The 15431-nt window shown below is 49.0% G+C and overlaps 1 protein-coding gene across 1 annotated transcript in view; it reads left to right on the plus strand.

Annotated features, from left to right (window-relative positions):
* The first annotated feature begins 373 nt into the window (after window positions 1–373).
* The window catches only part of LOC121446319 (SV2 related protein), a 71126-nt gene continuing 56068 nt past the window's right edge, over window positions 374–15431 (plus strand). The window contains exon 1 of the mRNA XM_041648870.1: window positions 374–647. Coding sequence (XP_041504804.1) covers window positions 613–647 — 35 coding nt within the window. The 5' untranslated portion in view covers window positions 374–612. The remainder of the gene's footprint in view (window positions 648–15431) is intronic.

A 15431-nucleotide genomic window follows, 5' to 3' on the forward strand; every position in this document is an offset into this window, starting at 1 on the left:
CTGAGATATATGCATGAAAATCGAAGGGGTTGAAGTTCTAGTCAGACTGTGAAGAACAAGCAAGTTACCTTTCCGCCTTCTGGCCTTCGGTACCCAACATGTTCCTTTCGTAGGTCATTTCATCAGGCCCTCAGCTCTGTTCTGTCAACAGCCTGTTACTGTGACTGGCACCCAGTAGGTGTTCAGTACACAGTGGTGTAATACATGGAGTACATTTCCAAAAACCTGTACTCCATCCCAGAGCGTAATCTTCCAGAACATCATACAGACAGCATTAAAAAAAAATTCCTACAAACATTCAGAGAGAGAGAGACATCATCTGGCAGGCTGGGGTGCCCCCGCAGACACCCCCAGTCAGCGAACCGTGGGCTCCTGGGAGCAGCAGGGCTCGCCCCGCCCCCTCTACCGCGCAGCCTTCCCCTCGTCCTCCGCCCACTCCCGTCGGTCTCCTGGCGGCGGCGGCTTTGTCTCGCGGGTAGGGCTCCCTCCCCCAGCCGCTGCCCGGTGAGGAAGCAGTGGAGCTGTCCAGCATCTCGGTGCTGAAAGCCGGCACGCCGGCGCGGCTCCACCATGTAAGGGCCATGCCCAGGCTCGCCCTGGCGCAGCGAGGACATGGAGGAGGACCTGTTCCAGCTCAGGCAGTTGCCGTGAGTACCGCGGGGGCGAAGGGAGGCAGGCGGGGTGCCCTTTAGAAGAGCAAAGCCTGCAGGGGTGCATCCCCGCACGGCCTCTTGAATTGGAAAACGCTATTACAGACGGAAGAATTGGGCCTGAAGGAGAAAAGCCATTTTCCTGGCCAAGCTTCTGTTTCTGATTCATTACCTTACCCCCCACCCCCCACCCCGTATCTGTCAGGATCTTGTGAGAATCCTTAGTTTTCCGTGTTTTCCCTTGAAAATCGCTCTCAACCCTGAAGGGGTTTTGAGGTCTATGCTATGAGAACGTGCTGGATGTTGTTTGGAAATGTGGGCTGATATCTGTCCTTACCAGCTTTTCCCTCATGCTGTGAAATTCCTGACTTTTTTCCCCTGCAAGGTCTTTTGGAAAGGACCGATGTGATGTTGCAAACTGCTTTCCTAATAGCAGGGATGTTCCTAGCCGAGAGGCTGGGGCAGTCGTTGTTTGTAGAGCCTGTGAATGAGAGGGCTGTGAGCAGTGGCTGGATGGAGACTCGCCTTCTGAATGAAGGGTTTGGGGAAGAGCTGGCTGGAGTAAGCCTCAGCGCTGGAAGCGCCAGGAATGCATTCCTCTGAGGTCGGAATTAGGGTGGAGGATGATAGACAGTTCACTCTAAGAATCTTGGGGGAACACAGGCAGTGGGAAGGATGGAGGCCTTGTTGGGGGTTACAGGTATTTTTCCTGCCACAAGCAATACTGATTTGTCAAGCAAATTCCAAGAGTCTGAGTGGGGATTGGATAACTAAGAATAAAGAGAATATTTCCAGAGGTTCCTGTTTTAATTTTTAGAGTCACAGTCATCTGGGAGGTGGAAGTCAATTCCATTTGGGTCTCTTGGGAAGGATTGGTTATTGTTGGCCTGTGTGTACTTGACTGACTTTAAAAATGGTGTGGGTCCCCCAACTCAAGCTGCTGAAGAATTCTCCCAGTGACTTTTCGAGTGACTGATCCGGCTTCTCTGAGACTCTGAGTACCTGCGGAGGTTGTCATATTTACTTCCCAATTCACCGAAAATTAATTATCATCATTCAGTTTTCATTAATTGAAATTGTACTTTTCAGCTTTTGTTACTAGATCCATAAAAACCCCTGAACTAATGACAGCTTTATTTTACAATGTTAAAGGGTACGCACTTCTGATATCCCAAAGTCCATGTACCATACACAAAAACATAAATGTCAGAGTACAGATTCCTCAAAGAATCCACACCACTCTCACCGAACTCAAACATCATGTTCACAGAGCCAAACAATTGCTCCAAATAAGAAAATAATCCACGAATTGAAACAGAATACGTATATTGGAATGTCAGCTTTAGTGGAATGAATTTCTAAGCACTCTCAGAGCACGTGAATTTGGCAAAAGACATACATGCCTTTGATCTACTTAATATATAGCTATGACATTACTTACTGATTCTTCCCGTAAGTAAAAAAGAGTGCAAACAGGGAGCCGTGGTGTGGCTCGTTCAGAGTGCTTTCCTACCACGCGCAAGGCCGTGGCTCTCGACCCCAGCACTAATATACAGAAGGAGATGGTGAGAACAGGGAAACTGACACATGGAATTGATTCAGGCTTGGTCAGGAGATGCAGCTCTGGAATCCCAGCACTTAAGGGAGGGACCGAAGCTCGGGAGTTCACATTCTAGGCCAGCCCGAGCCCCATCCTGTCTCAAAAAGACAACACTACTACTATTAATAATAGCAATTGATTTTATTTTAAATTTAAATACATTACAATTATTCAATACACACAAAGTAGATGCAGGGGTTACAGTTTACAGATAGTATCCATCTTGGCCCTCAGGCACTTTTAAATTCTCAATTTCAATATTCTATAGACAGAATATGTGGTATCTATTGGAGAGATTAAATGGTGTACTGTCAGAGAACAATGGCTCTTAACCAGGCAGATTTGGGTTCAAATCTTGATCTCAAATCAATTAGCCTTTTTAAGACTCAGTTTCTCTAGCTGAGGCCAAGTGGACAGCGGCACGGTGTGTGGGTAGCATACTCGAGTACCCAGGTCCAATTCCTGAAGAAATGACTATCATGATACTTGATTCATGTTTATTATGGAGGTCAAATGAGATGTGTGCTAAGTGCTTGACTACACAAAGGGATGGACATTGGCTATTTATTATTGTCATTACGCCTGAAACATCTATAAAAGATAGTTATGCCTGGCGGTGGTGGTTCATGCCTTAATTGGGAGGCAGAGGCAGGCAGATCTCTGTGAGTTCGAGGCCAGCCTGGTCTACAAGAGCTAGTTCCAGGACAGGCTCCAAAGCTACAGAGAAACCCTGTCTTGAAGAAAAAAAAAGTAATTGTGTAGATTGGTGATGCTGGACTCCCCAAAATGGCTGCTCAAAAACCCCAGGGGCTGGTGAGCCCGTCTGGCTGTCAAGAGCGAGCACTTGCTGCTCTTCCAGGGCACAGAGTTTGGTTCCCAGCACCCATGTTCTCACAAATACCTGTAACTCCAGTTTTAGGACATCTGATGCCTTCTTCTGTCCTCACATGTGGCAAACAGGCATACGTACAGGTAAATAAAAACAAGCCAACATCTTTTGAAAGAGAAAGCCCCAAAATACACTGAATGAAGTCATAATTAGCCTGTAACCAGGCTGACCTCCGTTTCTAAGAACGAGGGAGCTAAAAGAAAAAGAAGCCGGCAGTCGTGTGAATCTGAGTGGGTTATACATCACGACTTAGCTGTTTCTCAAACCATGCCCTGCATATATTATGCACAGATTGCAGGCAACAGATTTCCTGAGAGCAATATGGTTTAAAAAAAAATTCAGAGAGCTGGCAGAAGTGGACTCTGAAACAGACTGGACTCTGCAGGAGGTTGGGTGTTCACAGGCCCTAAGCCTCTTAAGCAGATTGCAGGGTTGGGGAGGGGAGGGAGCAAGGGTATCTAAGAACGTCTGGTGTGCCTGGAGGCCCTGCTGTGAAGCCCTGGCATGGCCCAGTGGAGACAACCAAGGGCCCTTGTTGTTTGTCTGCTTTCTTCTGGGAGCATGTGTGGAACGAGCAGCTGAAAGTTTGTGTACTGTTCTTCCTTATTGTGTACCTGTGCACGTGAGATTTCTCTTTTCCAGGGTAATGATTCTTCTTTTTGGTGATGGGGCTGGAGCCCAGGGCCTCATGCATGCTAAGAAAGAACTCTGTCACTGATCTACATCTCCAGCCCTCAGATGACTCTGTCTTCTCCTGGAATTCGCTATCCTACAGCTCACAGAGACCTGCCTGCCTCTGCCTCCTGAGTGCTGGGATTAAAAGTGTGTGCCACCATACCTGGCCACTCAATAGTTTAACTTTGATACATACCATCCTTGATACAACACTGGATGGCTGGTTAAGAAAAAATGACCCATACCTTGAAAGAGTTGCAGTCTATAGTCACAGTATGGTGCCACCGGCCACATGTGGTTAATATAAATTATTACATGTGAAATAATTTATGCAATATAATATTGTTCTACTTACATTTCTGTGACTCTGCTAAGACAGCCTGCATCACAGAGGAGGGAAGGGCGTGTCCAGCCTGTGTTCCTCATCACAGAGGAGGGAAGGGCGTATCCGGCCTGTGTTCCTCATCACAGTCCAGCACTCAGGGAAGCCAGAGCAAGAACTTGAAGCAGCACACTTGCTGTTGCAGGCAGCATTGCCTCCTATTGCTACTGGGGAGGTCACTTGACAGTCAAGGTACAGCAGGAACCATGGAGGACGCTGCTTGCTGACTCACTGACCAGCTTATACCCATCTGGCTTCCTTACATAGCTCAGAACCACCTGCCCAGGGACTGGTGCCACCCACAGTGGGCTGGACCTTCCTCTGTCAAGTAACAGTCGAGACAGTTCCCCACAGAGGATACACAGGCCAACCTGGCCTCCCTCTCAAGCTATGTCCAGTTGATAGTCCAAGCTGACTAGGACAAATACATAGTATAAATAAACAAAACCTGCCCATCTTCATTTCACTGGCTCCCTGTGGCGAGGGGCTACCACGGTGTGTATGATGTCCAGACGTTTCTGGAACTGCGTGGCTTGCAGCGTTTTCCCGGGTTCTCTTGTGCAGGCCTGGCTTGGGAGAGTAGGCGAGCATGACGGAGTCGCACTCATAGCTATGAGAACTGTTTTAAATGCTCATCCAGCCAAGGGCTGTGCAGGAATCCCAATTCTCGATAATGAGATCTAGGAGACCTTCCTGATGGATGGTTCCTTTCAGAAACACAGTAGCAGTGTGGAACATTCCAGAAAGAGGGGACTTGGTGAGGAAAAGCCCAGAGTGGGAAGAGCATGATGTGTCTCAAAGTCATCCAGTAGAGTGTGCTGATAGGACATCTTTAGAGGTGACCCCAAAAGCACAGAGACAGGACACTCAGGGCCTTCCGCGATGCTGTGAAGTTAGTTTCCAGCTTCTGAGTACTCCATCCACCTTTTCTCTTTTACATTTCCTGTCTTCACAGTGGAACATGTGTCTGACACCTCAAACGAGTCCTTCATTTATTTCTTTGGCCTCAGTAACTGAGACAAAATGGGAGAATTGGAGTCAGGCAGTGCTGGGTTCAAATCCTACCTCTGACGCTTACCACTGGGGTGATTTTTGACCTTTAACCTCATCCTACCAAGGCTAGGAGCTCATCCGTGAAGTTGGGAGCCTGCTTGCCCCTACATAGTTAACCTGATCTGGGAGAAGGGGAAAACGTTGGGTTGTACCACTCCAACGAATGCTTCTGCTATTTCTTGTTCTCTACTCCTTTGTCTTGGGCCTCTGGACCTCACTTTGTTCGTGAAATAAAGTAAGTGCCTTTGCAGAAACGCCTGCAGTGTGTGGCCACATGCGTCTGAATTTGAATTTTTTAAAAAAATGATAATAATAAAGATTGATTTTTAATGTATGTGAATGTGTGTGCCTGAGTGAGTTTTATGTGCACTATGTGCGCAGGAGCCCTCAGAGGCCAGAGAAGGACTTCAGAGTTCCAGAAATGGAGTTCCTGGAGGACGTTGTGGCCCTCTCACAACATAGTGCTGGGAAGCAGCCCTGATTCTCTGCAAGATGGGTTAGTGAGCTTAGCCATCAAACCTGCTCCAGCCCCCGAGCTGGACCTCACAGTACCTCCTCTTTCAGCAGCTCATTCCCTGGTGGCCACACCTCCATTCCCTGGTGACCACACCCCGTTCCCTGGTGACCACACCTCCATTCCCTGGTGGCCATACCCCATTCCCTGGTGACCACACCCCATTCCCTGGTGACCACACCTCCCACTCCTGGTGGCCACACCTCCATTCCCTGGTGACCACACCCCGTTCCCTGGTGACCACACCTCCATTCCCTGGTGGCCATACCCCATTCCCTGGTGACCACACCCCATTCCCTGGTGACCACACCTCCCACTCCTGGTGGCCACACCTCCATTCCCTGGTGACCACACCCCGTTCCCTGGTGACCACACCTCCTACTCCATGGTGGCCACACCTCCATTCCCTGGTGGCCACACCCCCATTCCCTGGTGGCCACACCTCCATTCCCTGGTGGCCAACCCCCTTTCCCTGGTGACCACACCCCCATTCCCTGGTGACCACACCCCCATTCCCTGGTGACCACACCTCCCACTCCCTGGTGGCCACATCTCCATTCCCCGGTGACCACACCCCCGTTCCCTGGTGACCACACCTCCCTTCCAAACCCTTGAGTTCAGCTTTGGCTTTCTCCAGCACTTTAAATCTTTGGGAAATCTCGTCCGCTGCTCTTGTGTCTTTGTGTCATCCACACTTCAGCCTGCTTCTCTCACAGTCTCTAGATCCCACAGGCATGTCCCATCTGTTCTCCGCAGGATTTAGCTCCTTGCTAGCCTCCCCATTCTTGGCCTTGCTTCCTAAGAGCCTGCTCTGCTCTCAGCACATTCACTGGAAGGTTTTCCCTTTAGACTTAATTAATTTTTTTTATGTGTGCATGTGTCTCTGTGTAAGTATGTGGACATGAGTGTGGGTGCCCACAGAGGACAGAGGGGTCATTGGGTCTCCTGGAGCTGATGTCATAGGCGTGAGCCGTCAATCTCAGGTCCTCTGCAAGAGCAGCATGTATTCCTAACAGCTGAGCAATCCCTCTATCTCAAGAGAGCCTTGGTCAGATGTCAGACCATGCAGTTACCTGCTCAAAGGCTTCCTGAGGCTCTTGTTGCACACTGCCTCGAACAGCTGAGCTCTCTCTCAGTTAGGTACCAAAAGTCCTAAGCCAGCAAAACTCAAACCAGAAGATGCAGGCAATGAGCCCTGGTAAAGGCCACAATTCCTTGCCTTGTCCGTAGGAATGGGAACTGGTCTGGCTGCTGTGGAACAGGGCGGTGGGGCGTCAGAAACTCAAGACTAGGATCTACATGCCCTAGCAGGTTCTACATGCCAGGATCTGTATCCACAGCATCGACCAGTTGTGAGTTCGAAACAGAGAAGAGCATTGCTTCCTCACTGAGCATCTGCAGGCTGATTTTGTTGTTGTTCTCTCAATGATAGTCTGTTTCCATGGTGTTGACCCTGTAACAGGGACTGTAAGTAATTTAGGGGTTCATTAATGTATACAGGAGGATGTGTGGAGGTCGTGTGTAAATCCCATACCATTTCATATTATTTGAGTACCCAAAGACTATGATTTCCATGGAAGGTTCTGGAATCAATTTCCATAGCTACTGAGGGATGGCTGTGTACCCAAAAGAAATGGACATGTGATTTTGTTATGCCCAGATCACAGGGACCCCCAAAATATCACCACAGAGGCCGAATCCTGTGTGGAAAAGCAAAAAAGTCTTTATTCAAGTTTGAACTTGGACTCCTCACATGTGCATGGCATGATCCGAGAGCTTAACTTCAGTTGGGGTGGGGGTTTTGTCATAGCAGAGGTGGAAGTGAGGGACCCCTGATTGACATCTGTCTAGTGGTGTCGTGGTGAAAGGGGATGGGTGTGTGCTGGGCTAAGGGATGTCAGGTGATTCTATCTACAAATAGTTGGAATGTCAGGTACTTCCCCTTTGGATGCTGATCAGTCCTTTGCTGGGTGGTGTCTGGGTGGTCCAGGTTTGTGGTCTTTTCCGGAGTCAGGTGTTGCCTTAGGGTAAACTGAGACTCAGGCCTACTTTCTGGTTGGTCTCTATTGAGTTTATCTTGGCAGGTGTGTACCAAGCTGCCCTGAGCCCTAAAGTCTCTTTGTGTACCCATGTGCATCATTATGTTATCAACAGTAGCCAAACTGTGGAGAGAGCCTATATCCATTAACAGATAAAGTGTGGTATATCTATCTAGTCAATTAGAATACTGTTCAGCCTTGAAAGGGAAAAACATTCTGGACCATGGTAGCAGGAGTGAACCCTGAAGTCAGGGTGCAAAGGGAAGCAGGCCAGTCATGAGTACTCAGTGCAGTGGCTTGAACAGTGTGCCCAGAGCAGGTATGTTTCCAGAGACAGAGAGGAATGGTGGTCTCCAGGGAGTTGGAAGGGAAAGGGGTGAACAGGAGGCAGCAGCTGACGGGCATAGACCTGGGGGTTTGAAAAGATGTGTAGCTGGATGCTGGCAGCAGCTGTGTCATCATGTGACTGCACTCAGTGCCACAGAACTGAAAATGGTTAAAATAGGAATTCTTTGCTTTGCTTTTTTGGATACAGAGTCTCATACAGTCCAAGCTGGCCTTGACTTCACTAAGTAGCCAAGGCTGGCCTTGAACTCCTGGTCCTGTTACTTCTGTGTCTTGAGTTCAGGAATCACAGGTGTGTGCTATCACAAGCAGCAAGATGATGAAATTTGTTACATATATATTTTCCATAACTGAAAAAAATAAGCAGTCTCCATCCATCCTCCATGGATGACATCAAGCTAACGTTTTCCATTTTGTAGCATTTATCATTTGAAAGCTTTATTATTACTATGTGTTCAATTGGAACCTCCAGCTCGCTCCTGCACAATCCAGAAAGCCCCATTCCTCTATTTTCTCCAAATCCCGCCCTCTCAGAGAGGCTCTGAACAAAGAAAAGGCACCAAAAAGCCCCGTTCTGCATTTTAGCAACTATTGCAACTTCCTCCCCTGTTGCTACCAAATGCCCAAGTCCCCCGCAGAAGTGACCAGCTTGTGCTATCACCTCTCGCCTACAACCTATAAAGTCTCCTTGCTTTAGTTTGGGTGTGTGACTTCTCTGGCTTCCATCTCTGGGACCGGAGAACATGCCCGGGAGTTGTTCTGCTCAAATATACCTGTTGTTATACTTTTTCAGTTTAGCTTGATCTGGCTTACTGAATTGATGGAGAAACCTATTATTGGGGGAGGGGCAGAAAACCTATCATTATGTGTATGCATAATGTGTGTTTAGGTGCACACGCCACAGTGTACATATGTAGATCAGAGGACAATGTATGCAATCAGTTCTCTCCATCCACCTTCACATGGGTTCCAGGAATTGACTGTGCATCTGAGAGCTTGTGCAGCAAGCCCTTTTACCCACTGAGCCATCTTGCCAGCCCTCACCTTCTAAAACTCATTTATTTTGGTGTTAAAAATGAACCAAGGGCTTGACCACACTAGGAACATGCTGTGCCCCGAACCACACCCCAGCCCTTACCATCCAGTGTGTTTCCTCTGTAGAGAAAGGTTTGCAGGGAGAAGAATCATTCTGCATTCCAAGTGTGGGGGCAGGGCTGCAGATTCCACCCCAGGCTGGATCACTGGGCCCTAGTGTAGACCAGCTTATGCAGCCAAAGGGTTTTTTTTTTTAAATATTTATTGATTTATTATGTATACAATATTCTGTCTGTGTGTATGCGTGAAGGCCAGAAGAGGGCACCAGACCTCATCACAGATGGTTGTGAGCCACCATGTGGTTGCTGGGAATTGAACTCAGGACCTTTGGAAGAGCAGGCAATGCTCTTAACCTCTGAGCCATCTCTCCAGCCCCCGCCTTTTTTTTTTTTTTTTTGATTTTTCGAGACAGGGTTTCTCCGTAGCTTTTGGTTCCTGTCCTGGAACTAGCTCTTGTAGACCAGGCTGGCCTTGAACTCACAGAGATCCGACTGCCTCTGCCTCCCAAGTGCTGGGATTAAAGGCGTGCGCCACCACCACCCGGCTTAAAAGGTAGACCAGACTGGTCTCAAACTCCAGATCCTCTTAACTACACCCTACTCTAACAAATCCTACCGGTCTGCGCCACCAGAACCGGCCCAAAGGGTTAAGAAAGCTTTGTGATGAGGAAAAACAACAGAAAATCCCTGCAGTGACTGAACTATTTTTCCTGCCAGTTGGGATGAACACGGTTACACAGCACTGCAGGGGCTCCAACCTCCAGCCGCCTCGGAAAACCAGACACAGAGGTCTTGCTTATTTATTTATTTATTTCTCACAGTTTTCTTTTAAAACATTATTTATATTTCATGTGTGTGCGTGCGTGTGCGTGTGTGTGTGTGTGTGTGTGTGTGTGTGTGTGATGCATATGGAGGTCCCAGAACAACTTTTGGCAGTGAGTTCTCCCTGTGGAACTGAAGGATGGAACTCAGTTTAACAGACTTGGCAGCAAGCTCCTTTTCCTAGCTGAGCCATCTTGCTATGACCTCTCTAGCTGGTTGTGCCGGGTGCCATTCTGGGTTAAGTGATTGTTCTTGTATTAGTACTGGAGTCGATTTTGTCTTTAATCCATTCAGGTTAACAAGATTTTCTTATTTCCAACAGATTACCTAAGAAAACAATCTAGAAGAAAGAAAGTTGGTTTATGGTTTCAGAGATCTTAACCCATGGCCAATTGGCTCCCTTGTCCTGTGGCTGGTTGGGTCCCTTGTCTTAGGACAGCCTGTGACTGGTTGTCTCCATTGTCTTGAGTTAGCCCATGGCTGGTTGGTTCCATTATCTTGGGATAACCCATGACTGATTGTCTTCATTGTCCTGAGTTAGCCCATGGCTGGTTGGCTCCATTGTCTTGGGATAACCTGTGACTGGTTGGCTCCATTGTCTTGAGATAGCCCATGATTGGCTGGCTCCATTGTCTTGAGATAGCCCATGATTGGCTGGCTCCATTGTCTTGAGATAGCCCATGATTGGCTGGCTCCATTGTCTTGGGATAGCCCATGGCTGGTTTACTCTGTTGTCTTAAGAGAATGATGATATTACAGTCACATCCTGGCAGCAGGGATGTGTGGCCAAGAAGGTCTCTCACTTTAGCACATCCAAAAAGTACAGAGGGACAGACAGGAAAGTGGTGAGGGCCCCCAGGACTGTTGAAGGGTCTACCTCCAATGACCTAACTTTACTCCCACAGACCCACCTCCTTCCAGAGGCTGGTGAGTGAGTCTTTAACACGGGCCTTCCAGCGACACTCCAGGTTCAAGCTGTAAGACAAGCTTATCTCCTTGACATGACTGACATTTTAGATCAGATCTCACTGTTGGGTATTTAGCTATGTCCCTACGCGCTCAATGCCTCAGCCTACCTCCTCTACTTCTCAGCTTCAGTTATGACCTTCCAATCTCCCCAGGAACCCCACTTCTGACTCCATCACATTGAATCCTTCATACCTGCTTCCTCAGTAACACCTGAATCTTCCCTGACCTCTACCCCACCCTGTGTGCCTTTGCTTAAGAGATTCTGGGAGCCACCAGGGCAAGAATTCAGTCTTACAATGAGAAGATCCTCGCTGCACACTCATTGTGTAGTGGCAAGAATAAAAACTTCCAGTTAGGTGTGACCTCTTTGATCCTAGGAATTGGGAGGCAGAGACAAGAGGACCTCTCGAAGTTAAGGCCAGTCTGGCCCATGTGGTGAGTTCCAGGTCAGCCAGGACAACACAAGTAAGAGTTTGTATCAAAGCAAATGTATAAAAGCTAGCTGGTCATGGCAAACCACCGGGAAGCTGTAGCCTGAGCCCTGACCCTCCTCACCGCTCCATTGGTGACCCAGCTGAGAGCCATTGCTGGGCATCAGGTTCAACCAGACCTGCTAACTTTGTAGGACTGTGGGGCAGGTTGTGGTTCCTCCTATGCCTCAACTTCACCATCTGTGAAGCTGAGCACACATGAGTGGGCACTCATGAATGGGTGCAGAGAACATGGTGTGGGACTCATGGACGCCCTCCCTCTGTCTGTGAACATTACTATTGTGGTTGGGATGTGGAATGTCCCCACCAGCTTACTCATTTGAACATTTGGTCTCCAGTTGATGGCTTGGGTTTGAGAGTCTGTGGCACCTTCAGAACATGGGGCTTAACTGGAAGATGTGGGAGATTGGGGAGTTGGTCTTGAGGCGTACAGGCAGCTGGGTCCTGGTTCTGGCCTTCTTTAACCTTCCTGATCCATCCAGATGTGTGAGCTCTGGCCAGCACAGCTGTGCCACAGCAATCTGCCCCCAGAGAAATCCATTGTTTCATCACAGTCGTGGGAAATGGTGCCAATATAAGAAACCAGGTCCCGGAAGTGACCCACTGCCATGTTCAGCATGACCAGAGGCTTCTGGGCTTCAGAACTGGTTTGTGGCAGGAATGCGGAAGACTTCTGTGCTAGGGAAGCCTTAGAATAGTAAGCAGAGCTTGGTGGGAGATTCTGCTGGTAACTATGGAAGACCAAAATGGCGATGGGACTGTGCACTGCAAGGCCAGGCTCGTGTGTGATCCTCCGGTCTCCAGTTCCTGGAGATGCTTTAGGAGACTGGAAAGTGTTTAGGAGGTAGGGCCTGGCAGGAGGAACTGAGTCACCTGGTGTGGGCTTTAGGTTAAAGCCTGACCCTGCTTTGGGATCTGTTTCCTAGTCTGCCCAGTTGTGGGCAAGCTCCTGCAGACACACACCTTTCCCGCTATCACAGACTGTGACCCCGTAACCCAAGAGCCAGAATAGACCTTTCCCCTCTAGATGGTTTTCCTCAGGTCACAGTAAGGGAGATAATGAATATGATCACAAGTTAGACATCTGTTTCTCAGATTCAAGCTCACTGCTCATCAATCAACAACAGGAAAACAAATGAAATCCACAGAAAACTAGAATTTATATCTACGACAGACCTAGAATTCAGGAGTGGAAGGGACCTTCAAGGGTGAGGTTTCCAAACTTCTGTGGGCACTGCCAGCATCTTCCTGAGCTTGGAGTCCCTGAGCCACCCTGCAGGGGTCTGGGGTGGTTAAACAGCTCCCTCCAAGTGCTCTTGGCTTCTGTAGGGAAACACCAGCCTACAGATCAAGAACACCATGCTGGAGCCTAGCGTGTTTGTGCACACCTGGAAGCCAGCATTTGGGAAGCTGAGGCAGGAAGATCATGACTTTGAGGCCAGTCTGTCTTGTTTTGTTTTGTTTTATTTTTCAAAACAGGGTTTCTATGTGTCTTTGAAGCCTTTTCTGAAACTAGCTCTTGTAGACCAGGCTGGCCTCAAACTCACAGAGATCCGCCTGCCTCTGCCTCCCAAGTACTGGGATTAAAGGCGTGCGCCACCACTGCCTGGCCTAACCTGTGTTTTAAAAAAGTCACAGGATCACTTTTTGACTGTAGTGGTATATTGTTTGTATTTTGATCAATAAATCTCGCCTGAAGACCAGAGGCAAAGCCTTTAGAGGTCAGGCAGCAGTAGCACACACCTTTAATCCCAGGATTTGGGAGTTACATGCCTTTAACCCAGCACTAGAGGGAATATAATATGGGAGGAGAGAGAGGCTTGGTCTGCTTAGTTTGCAGTTGTCCAACCTTGGGAGAGGTAAGACTTTTCTAGTGGCTTGGCTGCTGTGCTTTTCTGGTTTTCGAGGTGAACCCCAATTTCTGTCTCTGGGTTTTTATTATTCATGCTCCACACGATCTTTTGGCTAAGATCAAGTAAAAAAGTCACAGGGCTGGAGGGGTTAAGGGGCTAACTTAGGGGTTAAGTGTATCGGTTGCTCCTGCAGAGGCCTGAGTTAAGTTCCCAGTGTCCAGGTTGCATGACTAACTACAGCTCTAAGGGATCCAACATTCTCTCCTGGTTTCTGTTTGTGCGTGTGCATGTGCACATATGTGCACTAGCACGCTTGCGTGCATACACACAGACACACACACACATGAAAGTAAAATCTTTGTAAATTTTTTTTCAGAGATTAGAATACTGAATCCAAGGTCTCCTATGCACTAAGGGCCGTCAGTGTCTAAGGTCTTGGTGCCGTCAGTGTCTAAGATCCTGGTGCAGTCATGGTATTCTCTCTAAACCTTACTTCACCTGTCAATCAATTGGAACCCCTTAGGACACAGTCCTCAAGGCTTGCCTCTGGCCCACGGCCGTGATGCCTACATATTTAAATATCACTCTTGATCTAGTCATGTGGGCACCCACCTGCCTAGAAAGCCTTTCCTGCATCTAGCACCCCTCAAACAGCCTTTTAGTCTCAGGGCTTTTCTGGCTGAGAAGGGGCTCCTTACACCGGCTCGAGACCTTTCCCCCACCTCCTACAGCAGTCATTCTGTGGGTCCAGATAGGACGACAGTGTCCTTCCACACACCAGAACCTCGGGTATTGACAAGAGAGGTTCCCTCCCTGGGCAACCCTTTCCCAAACCACAGCAATCTAAGAGCCCCTTCAAGGGGGCTGGAGAGACGGCTCAGTGGTTAAGAGCACTGGCTGCTCTTCCGGAGGACCCAGCTTCAATTCCCAGCACCCGCATGGCAGCTCGCAACTGCCTGTAACTCCAGCTCCAGAGGATCTGGCATCCTCAGACAGACATACTTGGCTGCAGAACACCAATGTACATAAAACAAAAATAAATCATAAAAATAAAGAGGGCCTCAGGCTGGCTCTGCAGGATCCCAGGCAAGGGCCATTTGTCAGCGAACTCGGCTGTTCCTGTTGCTTGAATTGCAGTGTGTAGCCCCACTCAGCAATGGCTGTCAGGTTCCAGGGGCCCCAGTGCCAAACAGCACAGGCACCTGGGACAAGGTTGAGAGGTGCTTCTTGTGACTGGGATCTCAGTCACCCAATGGCCTGTTTAGCCTTACAAATGTCTCCCCAGGAGGACGTTTCCCTGTCTGGCTGGGAAAATGCAGAGGCAGACCCAGCGGTCCTGAAGGAAGGCTCTCACTCTCTACCCCACAGCCCTCTGGTCCCACGACAGCCACCACACAGCCCCCTGCCCTGGTCTCCCGTCTTCTCTCACTATCTTTCAGTAAGACACGTCGGCTTCCTGGATTCCAGCTTCTTTGCCATCTGAGAGCCCTGTCAATCTGTCTCAGGTATCTTTGCCGTGATCAAACGCCCGACATGACATCTTAATAGATCTTTTATTTTTGTCTGACAGTCTCTGAGGCTTCAGTCACCGTGGTGAGGGAGGACAGCTCAGCTTATGATGACAAAGGCATGTGGTAGATGCTGTCAACAGCACAGAGCCCAGGAAATAGAGACCGTGACAGGAAGGAGCCAGGATGACATACCTACATCCTTCCTCCTGCTAGATGCTTCATGCTGAAGGTTCCTCAGCCTCTCAGAAAAGCACCAGCAGCTGGAACAAACCCTACTCCAGACAGAAGCTGGTGGGGGACAGGAGCTGGCAGGGGACAGGAGCTGGTAGGGACAGGAGCTGGTGGGGGCAGGAGCTGGCGGGGGACAGGAGCTGGCGGGGGGACAGGAGCTGGTGGGGGACAGGAGCTGGCGGGGGACAGTATCTCATACTGAAGCCACTGTGTCACCCCTTCTAGAGTGGACTCATCCTCAGACAGCAAAAGCTCACCTGGCATTGGGTCCTGGGATCTCGTCCCCAGTCTCCTTCCTTCTCTGGCTCTCAGT

The sequence above is a fragment of the Microtus oregoni genome, unplaced genomic scaffold (genome assembly GCF_018167655.1).
Source record: "Microtus oregoni isolate MIOR12 unplaced genomic scaffold, Mior012 000003F_ref0000135, whole genome shotgun sequence".
In the NCBI taxonomy this organism is placed as follows: domain Eukaryota; kingdom Metazoa; phylum Chordata; class Mammalia; order Rodentia; family Cricetidae; genus Microtus; species Microtus oregoni.